At 54.1% G+C, this 10787-nt stretch overlaps 3 protein-coding genes across 3 annotated transcripts; 1 reads left to right on the top strand and 2 right to left on the bottom strand.

Moving 5' to 3' along the window:
* Positions 1-284: 284 nt before the first annotated feature.
* On the bottom strand, positions 285-871 carry B0T15DRAFT_186609 (uncharacterized protein). Its single transcript, XM_062862383.1, has one exon. It carries the CDS (start codon positions 687-689, stop codon positions 342-344), a length of 348 nt encoding a protein of 115 aa, XP_062720768.1. The 5' UTR covers positions 690-871; the 3' UTR covers positions 285-341.
* An 809-nt stretch (positions 872-1680) lies between these two features.
* On the top strand, positions 1681-5607 carry B0T15DRAFT_186529 (SNF2 family N-terminal domain-containing protein). The gene is made up of 13 exons (XM_062862382.1): positions 1681-2100; positions 2164-2216; positions 2274-2890; positions 2958-3068; positions 3150-3222; positions 3274-3403; positions 3476-3506; positions 3569-3747; positions 3848-4823; positions 4876-5073; positions 5169-5319; positions 5371-5487; positions 5549-5607. Exons 1-13 carry the CDS (start codon positions 1872-1874, stop codon positions 5570-5572), a joined length of 2889 nt encoding a protein of 962 aa, XP_062720767.1. The 5' UTR covers positions 1681-1871; the 3' UTR covers positions 5573-5607.
* On the bottom strand, positions 5598-9853 carry B0T15DRAFT_502192 (uncharacterized protein). The gene is made up of 7 exons (XM_062867420.1): positions 9329-9853; positions 8895-9269; positions 8272-8835; positions 8085-8190; positions 7780-8031; positions 7300-7724; positions 5598-7223 (listed from the first exon to the last, which is right to left on the bottom strand). Exons 1-7 carry the CDS (start codon positions 9819-9821, stop codon positions 5677-5679), a joined length of 3762 nt encoding a protein of 1253 aa, XP_062720766.1. The 5' UTR covers positions 9822-9853; the 3' UTR covers positions 5598-5676.
* Between the last annotated feature and the right edge of the window lie 934 nt (positions 9854-10787).

Here is a 10787-nt window from a genome sequence, read left to right as displayed (position 1 = left end):
TCGTGTTCATGCGTGTGTCGAAGGATGCGGACCCTGCGGGGCCACCGTCCTCGACCAGCCCAAATTCGACGACTGCACCGCGGGCGACCTGCTCGTCGGCCCAGGATGAGCTTTCCCGTGGTAAACCGACAGTCGGGTTACTGCACAAGGAGCGAGAACAGAGCGACGTGGACTCAGCGACCTGGCGTGCTCGCGCTGCAAGTACCGGCTCCGGCGCTCGCAACCTGAGCGAGCTGGCCAACGTCGAAGTGGATACGACCATGGCCCATACCGTCTGACCTAGCCGACCCTGATGCTCGTCTTGGACGGAAAGCCTCGACCACACAACAGAGCTACGCGGGCTAGGAGCAGTCCTGCCAACGAGCACACGCGTTGCTCTCAAGGTTCACGATCACTTGCATGGAGACCGCAGCTTGCTGGGATGCCCGCTCCCGAGTCAAGCGGGTCGGTAGGGGGTCGGAATCGCGTCCAACTACTACGCCACTCCATCTTGGCCACCTTCTCGTAAGGCTCCCATGTCTCCTCCCCGCCTCTCCACTGCGAGGCAATTGCTGGGAAATTCTGTGCCGCTCGACAGTTTGCAAACGCTGTGTTGTGATGGAGAGAAAGAGAATGGGTGAGAAGAAGAGAATGGGCGAGAGTAAGGTGGCTTTTATACGGAAAGCCGCGTGCCTGCCACTGCCCGCCATGCCGCTGACGGTTGGTCGTACCCGTGGCGAGCAATGACTGCCAACTCCCAGTCGCGCCGATGACGATTCATGACTCCCTTGACTACTGATCGAGGCAAACGTACCTATCTAGACCTCAGGCTCCTAAGTATGACGAAGTTGTTAGTCCCAGGTTCATGGTAAGGCAGCGCTTGGAAGTAGATCGGTGATAAATCGTGGACTGTATACCATATCCGGATGACGATGCTGTCAACCCGTGCAGCCAAGCCGCCGAATCTGTAGAAGCGCGGGATATGGGAGGCGGGCGGTTCTAGGGATAGGCGGCTTATTAGCACGCCAGTCAAGAGTGAGAGCACGGGGGTCATGCATACCTAGCTGCGAGCCATGCTGAAGGGAGCACATCTCCGTGATGTGCAGCGGTGCAACTGCGCGATGAGAGCTACCTAATGAGGTTAGTCTAGAATAAAAAGAGGAGTCTCGCGCTAGTGTAAACTGGGAACCTTTTCAGCTCCTGAAGCGCCGTCCTGCCGCCCTTGCTGACTGCCGCCTTGCGCCCTGGCATGTCTTCTCATCATCGCATCCTTTGAGTCGCATTACGATTGGCTGGACGGCTGCCGCGAGGGCTTTGTGCTGCACGCCTGGTAGCAGGCCATTTCCCACAGCGCCACAGTATCCGGTTCTCCCCTCAATCCACATCGCCATGGTCCGTACTCGAAGCCCAAGCAGTCGCGCGGAAAGGGCTTACAATCACCGCGTAGGTATTATTATGATGCCTCGTAGAGAAGCTGCTTTCAAATGATGGTCTGTAAGATCCGCTCACCCCGCTTTGGAACGCTGTTGTCAGGTGTCTCGACTCTAGAAGGGCAAAGTCGGAGCGCTAAGACGGATGGCTGGGATCCAACGGACCGCGGATATCACCTAAGTGCATATGGCAAGGCAGCTCTGAAGCCCCGGGTCGTTTCGTGTCTTCGAAAAATGTTGGGACCCGGGAGATTTATGCTGGTATGCCCCCTAACACAGTGTGGCAGGGTTGGTTTCAACTTCCAAGGCTTCCCAGATTGTGGCGCTGCAGAGGCAGCCAACAGGCGGCTGCGACCCTGCGAGGGAGCAAAAGGGACGGCCACCTTGCTATTATTTTTGACTTTGGCCATCCGAGTTGTTTGATCTAAACGTCAACATTGGTTTTGTAATGACATATTCAACATGGGAAAACGGTGCACTCCCAGTGATAAAATCTCGCCGGTGAAGAGACCGAGATTGACTAAGAGAACGACGAGGCCGCTTGAACAGGACGCTATTGAGGTTATTGAGATTCCGTCATCGAGTCCGTCTCCGACTTTGACAGCATCATATCATGTCGAAACCTCGCGGAATTACAGCTTGAGCTGCGTTGGGAGAGATGGACAGAGTCTCAACGCTCCAAGTACGATTCGTATGTCATAACCATTGTTGTCTAAGATTGCACTCTCAACACCCGGAGACTAATGTGCACCAGCTACCTTTGCTGAGAATTCTGCGGGCCTGCCGTATGAAGTTTGCTTTGGATTGGTATGAATTATTCGTGGACCATTCTCTCAGGAATACCGCTAATCTGCATATCCTTAGCTCCTGATGGAGGCAACTTGTACGCACAAGCGCTGGGAACCTGCCCCAGAATCTGCTCCGGTGCAGATCAGCTGTCTCAACAACATTTTGAAACTCCTGTACGAAGATACTGGGGAACCAGCCGGCATGTTGGTCTCCGAACCCCTGGCACGACTTATGAAGGAGCACTCGGTGACGCTAGCTGCGTCCATCGGTACGGAAAACGGGCGGCGATCCAACCTACTGGGGACATCACGATTTGAATTTGACTCCGTCCGGGTGCGCCCACTCAGAATCATCGTCTATGGTTTCCTGTCGGAAAAGGACGCCGTTGCAAACCTTCTTGGTGAGGGTGGTTTGTTTCTTCAATACCCAGAGGAGTCTGAGTATGACAGAAGGGTCAAGTATCTCAACCCCATGTATCTTCTTCCCCCGGGAAAAGATATGCCGAGGATTCGAAGCCCTTCGACCACCGGAGGTCCGAGAAATAGAGATGATTCTGTTGATCAAGAAGAGGAAGAGCTCTGGGAAGTGGAAAGAAGCCGGATGCTAAGGATATTCGACGAGGCAAGCGGCCCAACTGAGAGCTCGATGTTGGGGTTGAAGCAGAGCACCAGGATTATTTCGACACTCGAAGAGTACGTGGATGATTACCTACCTACGGCGCACAGTCTTGAGACGTAAAATAACTTAACGGCGTTATAGTCACCAACTCGAGGCTGTCGCCATGATGATTGAAAGAGAGCACGGCATACTGGACGGCAAAGCGCGGTTCCCGTCGCTGTGGGAATCATCGGTTGAGAATGGAGAAACCGTGTAAGCATTGCATTATTACCTACACTCACATGATGCCGTTCCAAGCTTAGTGCGTCAACAATTGACAACCGCTTACTGCAGATATCGACACATAGTTACAAAGGCGCTTCAAAGCACGCCCCTGCCAAAGCTGCGAGGAGGCATCTTAGCCGACGTACGTCAGAATGTCTCGTCTGATACAACCGATCCATTTAACATTGACTAGGAAATGGGCTTGGGGAAAACGCTGTCTACCCTAGCGCTTGTCTGCCATCATCTAGACACCCTGGCCGACCTTCCCCCACCTCAACCGGCCCACTTGTCCAAAGCAACACTGATAGTGACACCAAAGTCAAGTGCGTGTCAATACCAATATAAGGCCCATGGACGTGGCATGTGAAGCAACTACTGACTTGATTGGCGTGAAGCGATCTATGGATGGCAGCAACAGATTCAAAGGCAGGTACCTACCAACTTGGCTTGTTGTTCATCAAATGGCTGGCGTGGCCTAACCTGCATAGACACATCCGACCTGACGGACTTCGCTCATTCGTCTACCACGGCTCGAAGCGAAAGGACGCGGCCAACGAACTGCACAACTTTGACGCCGTTCTCACAACATATGACACCCTTCGTTCAGACTGGGCTACGTCTGGCCCGCTATACACTCGGACTTGGGCCAGGATTATACTAGATGAAGGCGAGTCAACCACCCTTACATTAACAGACGCCCCTATTCCCTGTCACCCGTCTCAACTTGTTATCCAACTTAGTAAACACTAACCCAGCCCAAACCCCAGCCCACAAAATCCGCAACCCCACCTCCCAAACCTTCCTCGCCACCTGCGAAGCCCCCGCGCGCAACCGGTGGTGCCTTACAGGAACACCAATCCAAAACCGGCTCAGCGACTTTGGCTCCTTACTCGCCTTCATCGGCGTCCCGCCGTTCGTGACGCAGGCCCAGTTCCGGTTCTGGATCTCCGCGCCCGTCCTCGCCCACCGCCAGCACAGCCTGCTGATGCTACGCAAGCTCGTGCGCGCGACTTGTCTGCGCCGGACGAAGGCGCATCCGCACCTGGCGTCGAAGTTGAGGCTGCCCGTGAAGAGGGAGCGGGTTGAGGGGGTCGAGTTGGGGAAAGGGGAGAGGGAGGTGTATGAATTTTTTAAGCGACGGTTTTATCTGCTTGCTAGTGATGCCGGCGATGAGCAGCACTCGGCGGCGGGCTCCAAGGGTGGTGGTTCTATAGAGGTGGTTGCAAAACGGTTGGGAAAGAAGAAGAAGAACATCTCCGGGAAAATACGGCGCAAGAGCGCGGGAAACATCATCATTCTGCTCTCGGTCCTGCGCCGAATCTGCGATCACGGCGAGGCGCTGCTCCCGCAAGCTGCGCTCGAGGTATGGCGGAACCGTGACGCGGGCATTTTGAGCTGGGATGTGCTCGAGAAAGCGGCCTTGGCGGGCCGGAGCTGTTGTGTCTGTGGCCAGAGAGTTGAAAATGGCGAGGACGGGGTGAAGCGGGAGGTTGACGTGGCGGTTGAGTTTCTGTGCGGGAAGCACATCGCGTGCGAAACATGCACAACACCGGCTACAAGTGATACGGCACTGACATGTCCGAAGTGCCCGGCTACAGAAGACGTTTCGTCTGTATCGATAATGCCGTGTGGTGTTGACTCGGCTTATAGCCCATCGTCCAAGGTTTCGGCCCTGCTGCGCAACGTCCTTGCCACGCTCAGGGGCCCGAATTTAGACAGTGGTGATGTTGCCCCTGTCAAGAGGTTTGTCTCCTTTTTCCCTTGGTCTCATGTATCGTCCACTAACAATCTGTAGCGTCATCTTCTCCCAATGGACCGGCATGCTCGACTTGATATCTCAAGGCTTGGATCCGCAACTCTTGTCCCTTGGTCTCTCCTCGGCACGTATCGATGGCCAGTCCTCACTCCAGCATCGTCGAAACGCTCTAGAGCGGTTCAATTCCTACAAGGGCTGCGTGGTAATGCTAGCCACTACCGGGGCAGTTGGTGAGGGGTATGTCTTTTTATCTTAGTCCATTATCCCCTATTTTTTTACACGCAACCACTGGCATCTTCATTAAAACTAAATTCTACTCTCGAACACCTTAGGATCGATCTGAGCGTCGCATCCGAGGTACACATCGTCGAACCCCACTGGAACCCCATGGCCGAGGCTCAGGCAGTGGACCGCGTGCATCGGATCGGTCAGGTTAGAGACGTGAATATCACAAGATATTGTGTGAATGGGAGCATCGAAGAAGCAAGTTTATTTCCAATGTTCTCTGAGCACATACACTAACCCGCGTATCAGTACATCCAATGGATCCAGGCCAAGAAAGTAAGGATGATTAGCGAATCCCTCTCATCAGCTGAGACACAGAGCGACGGAAAGGAGGCGGAAGAAAGTCTTGTCAAGGAGCGCTGGGAGGTGAGTTTATGGTTGGAGGGAGAGGCCTTGATAAGTTCACACTAACCGTTGATATCAACAGAAACTCCTTGAATTTCTCATGTAGTGGGCGGTTTTCCGCATATCAAAATAGTCATATGGTCTTGTCCCTTGTTGCATTGGTCCCGGAGGCTACCTTAGTGGAATGGTCTGCTCATCCTCGTCTTCTTCTCAGTCACTATCACCCTTTTGCATCTCTCTCGCTTTCCGACGCCGTTTTGGCTTCGGCAACTCCTCGTCTTCATCCTCATCCAGGTCGTCGTCCAATTCCACCCCCTCCTCCCTCTTCCTCGCTTGCCTCGCCTCCTTAGTCCTCGCCACCACCTCATCCCACGACTCGCCCAGCCACTTCTGCATCAACCCTGCCCCCTTCTCTTCCGCAGGCGTTACGTGAGCCCATCCATACTCGGGATTGGCGCCCTCCTCGAGTAGGAAGCGTGCGAACCGCGCCGCCTGCTCCGACGTCACCCGCGACGCATAATGCAGCGCCGTCATACCCTTGTACCGCTTCGCATGTGTCTGAGGAACCTTCTCACCTCTGGCATCATACCTCCAACGATCCTTTAACTCCTCAGGACTAAACTTCACCTCCCCAATGACGCCCGCCCTTCCGCGCGGAAAGTCGATGGGCGCCCCCAGCCGCAACAGCTCCGTCGCCAGGGTGATGGAGTGGTTGGACGACCGCGCCAGCATGTTGAGTGACCAGCCCAGAAACCGGGGGTCTAGAGGCCCAACGACATCGATCAAGCGGTGCCATGTCTGGATGAGGCGGGCCTCGAACAAGGCATCTTTCTTGACCGCGCAGAAGACCGACTTGGAGAAGACCACCGAGAGCTTCCCAAAGTGCGGGATCAGCGCCTGGACCTCGTCAAACGTGACTGGATCGCGGTCGAGCATCCTTCGAGAAACCAAGCGCGGGACCCTGGCCGACGTTAGTTGCCGCACGGGGTCCAGCAGAAAGTCCTCCCACTCGGCGTACATCTCAGGCGAGCTGGTCGAAAACGCCTCAGCGGCCAACAAGGCGTAGGCCGGGACTCTATGGTCGTCTGCACCTGGGTACAATTCGCAAAGCTTGTCCAGCCACCAGCGGAGGAGGGCCGGGTTCTCGCTCTTGACCAGCGCGCCGGAGAAATACTGCGGATCAAATGCTCCCGATATCCCGGCGAATTGGCTGAGGATCTCCACCATTGGCAGCGACCCCATCTTTGTTGCGAGCAGGAGCGCAGGCTTCACATGCCAGCCCAGCCACTCCAAGTACGGGGAAATGCGCCGCAGTCCATCCACATCGCCGGCTTTGGTCAGCTCGAACAGCAGAACCGTGAGATCGTCCCGGGAGAAGCAATCTTGTGTCAGGTTCGTCAGCCCAGCCGGCTGGGAGCTTTGGTGCAGCTCCTGCCAGTGATTGCGTTGGTCCCGCCTTGAAGAGAAGCCAATGGTAGCGTAGAAACACGAGGGGTCGTCGCATTTCCAGGGCCGGGCGTGGCTGTCGACGTGGGCTTTGCGGGCTCTGCGCGTGGGGAAGCCGGAGCGGTTGAGACTGCAGCTGGGGTACGAGCATTTGAAGATGCTGGTTCCGTAGTGCCGGTGCAGGGTCGAGCAGGAGCAGTCGGGGGGCTTTCTATGCTTCCTTTCTTCGCATAGCAACTCCTCGAGACGCTTGTAGATGCGCGTTGACGTGAAGGACATGACGGAGGGGTCCAGGTCAACCCACGTGTGACCTATGAGATGACGGTCCAGTTAGCTTTTTGACTTGTATGACCTTCAAGTCGAGGGGTTGCAGCTTGCGTAACATACTGTTTGTGTAATTCCAATCGGACTGCTTGTCGTCTTGTCGAAACTGCAAGATTCCGCAGACAAACTGGGAAATCTCAGGCCGCTCTGGCTCCATGGTCCGGAAAACACGGTCGTTGAGGTCCACTTGGCCATTGAAGGAATGGTTCCTCAGCTCCAGAGCCAGGTGTGTGAGGAGCTCGAGCAAGTCCGGGTAGGCGGATAGGTCCTTGGACATCTCTACGCAACGCCTGACGACGGTGATCCATTGGCTTGTGGCAAACCAATGGAGGCGGTATATTCCGGCCACGATGTTCTCTTGAAGCTTTTGGTCTGGAAGTTCCTTGTCGAATGCCCCAGAGCAAAGATAGGTTAGCAGGGTTTTTGCAAGGCTATAATTGGCTTCGGCCTTGTCGATGAAGCCACTAACTTCTCGACTGAAAATGTACCTGTAGCTTTGTCAGTGTTTCAGACGTCATCGCGGCAGAGGTTCAAATCACTTACTCCTTGACGGTGAAATGCACAAACTGTAGGCTCTCATCCACAACTTCTACGATGGGGCCACAAATGCGGACAAAATTTACATTGGTGATAACGGCGGGAGCTGCGTTTGAGTTTGAGTCGACCAACAAGGCTTGCTCCATCTCGTGCCGTGTCAAGGGAATAGGAGACGACCCAATCCAGCCGAGGATCATATTCGCTTTTCGTCGCAAGATTGGAGAGGATTGACTGATTCGAGTAAGTATTCGGTGATACCTAAAACGTTACTTAGTTTCCACGATGACAGGTGATTCCACCACTAGACTCACGCCTCATTCAAGTCGACGGGGAGTACTCTAAGTTCTCGTTCGATTTCCTCAAGGCCGTTGCAAGTTTCGGCGTTATCTAGGACGATGCGAGCATAGAGAAACATGCCTATGCCATATCGTTAGCAAACTCGAACTTGATTGAGATGAACAGAACCCGGACGGCAGGAGGTTAGGATCAGTTACTTACCGTTCGCATTTTCAGTTACGGGTGCTAGCAGACGCTCGACCTGCTTCCGTATTTCTTGACCAAAGTCCGCAGTCCGTATCCAGTCCTGTGTCCTCTGGTTGACATAGGACTGGATACTGCCCGAATTCCTCTTATCCACCCGGATTTTGGTGGCTTTGGCGTCTAAAATACTGGCAATGTCATCCTCGAGCCGACTACTGATGAGTATCTTCACCGCGGGACAACTTTCCAAGTCAGTCAGCTGCTGTAACAATATCCTGCGTTCGACAGCCTCCATCTCGTCGAGCCCATCGAGAATAAGATACGTTGGCCCAACAGTAGGAGTATCCAGGAGCGTTTTGAGCAACTCTAGGACGTATCTAGTGCTGCCGAGCAGTTCTCGTTCGTTTGATTCGACTAGGACAGACTGGGCATCCTTGACGTCAAATGCCAGCTGGAAGAGCAGCGACTGGAGAATGGATCTGGTCGTGGTGCTGGTTTGATGGATGTGGCTCACAAATACAAAAAGGGTTCGGTGACGTGTCTTGGCCTCGTCGATGGCGGCTGCGGAAAGAAAAGTCTTGCCTAGAGTTCAATATGAGTTTTGACAAGCCTTGTTGAGTCAGGGGAAAAAGAGAGTTTACCTGCTCCTGGAATCCCTTGTAACCACAACAGTCGCACAGCTGGGTTGGAGATGTCGAGCCAACTTTGGAAGATATTGTCGGTGACAAGCCACTCGGCCGAAGCTTTGGACGAGCGATTTAGCAACCAGTCAAGTCGATCGTCATAGATCCGAGGGGAGACGCGAGTCTTGAGCGTCTGGAACTTTTGCAGCTCTTGGAATTCTGTCTCGTGATCAAAATGAGCCAAAGACTTGACTCGAAATTCATGCTCTTCGCTTATGCGCTGCATTGACACCTCGCTTCTCATCAGAGTTGTATGCCGTTGGATGTTGCTCACAACGACATCGATCTTGTCCCGTTGCTTTGGCCATACCGATTCAAAGACGAGGCTCGGCCCTAGTGGTAATGAGTATGTACCTGACATTTGGAGCTGACGAGCGAATAACTACACTTACGAGATAAATTAAAAAATTTCAAGGCAATTACATAGAAGTCGAGGATGTCCTTGTAAAATAATGCCAGAACCGCCTTCAACTTGTCATTGTCGCCAAAGATGGTGGCCAACTTGAGAGCATGTGGCAGCGCGTCACCAATCTTCTTCATGGCCTCGTTGATAGCGTCTGCAAACTTTGCGATATTGCTCGTCCATAGTAGCAATAAACGAATGGGTCCCCAAATCAGTGCTAATATATCCGGCTTGGCCTGCACAAATGTGTCGACGGCAGATGCATAATCGGCTAATTTGTCGATGAAGCTGCGAATCTTGGCTGTGTGTCGGAGGCGTCTGTCTGCGTACGGCTTTGCCTGAGCATCCTCTGCGGCCTTGTAAACCTGCTCTACGCTGGTGGTTGCGAGCAATTCCCTGAACAAATTCTCGTCTTTCAAACTCTGCTTGAAGGCGTTTTTGGCGGCTTCGAATGCCTGCTGCGAGGGGTCAGGGGCCGACATTTTTGCCCAAGGTGAAATCAATCTTCACTCTGTGATTGTGTGGCTACCCCGCAGCATATGAGTTCCCTTATAGTTATAGGCACTCATGCAGGGGCTGAGGCAACCAACGTGGCGCAGGGGTTTGAGAGGTGGCCGCAGGGGTCTGATCGGCAAGCAGAAGGCATTTTTACACCATTGCTCTTGCTGGCATCACAGTGCCAGTGGGCGGTTAAACTATTTTGCTTCCGATTCCATAAGAAAGGCAGTATCCGTATTAGAGCTGCCACCGACCGTTCGGGCCATGAGTGGGCCGTGTCTCGTGGTAGTTGCGCACCATCTGACTCGGCCGTGGATATATTCAGCCCCGCCTAGAGGATTTCCGACGGGCTTAATATGCCTCTTGATCCTGAAACCACGCACCGGACACTCATCGTGCCAGTCTGGGCTGTCGCGCTCCTAATCGAAGGCGATAGAAACCCGCGCTTTGTGATTGCAGTGATCAGTAGCAAGCCCTTTGGACCGCCCATGGCGAATTTGACGACGTTGTTCATGACGTCTCTTCTGTAATGGTTGTCAAATCATCTTCTCGAGAATCTGGCGAAGACTCGATTCCTCGAATGGGTCCTTCAAGAGCTGGAGCCGCCATGCGAAGCCAAGGCCCGCCCCGCCCTTGGCACTGAGCGAGGCGGGAGCGAGGAAGTGCCCGTGGAGTGGCCCCACAGCGCTGCGGGTAATCCGTACTTACACAGTAAGTCCGGGGTGGACTTGGCATCCATGGGCACAGAGCCATGGTACTGGCAAGGCACTGCCATGGAAGTGATTAGACTGAGCCCTTGACATTGTCAACCTCAAGTCAGCCTACCGGCGGAGGCCACAACAGCATAAGCGAGCTAAGGCCAGCAAGGCCACCCACCACCAAGGCCCGAGGGTCAGGCGCAGTTGGTTCGCGTCCCCGAGCCGGGAACGGGATGATCCTGGCGCCGAAAA

The sequence above is a fragment of the Chaetomium strumarium genome (assembly GCF_033439665.1).
Source record: "Chaetomium strumarium strain CBS 333.67 chromosome Unknown B0T15scaffold_4, whole genome shotgun sequence".
Taxonomy (NCBI): Eukaryota; Fungi; Ascomycota; class Sordariomycetes; order Sordariales; family Chaetomiaceae; genus Chaetomium; species Chaetomium strumarium.
Note: the sequence above shows the minus strand (reverse complement) of the source record. Positions and strands in the feature narration are given on the sequence as shown.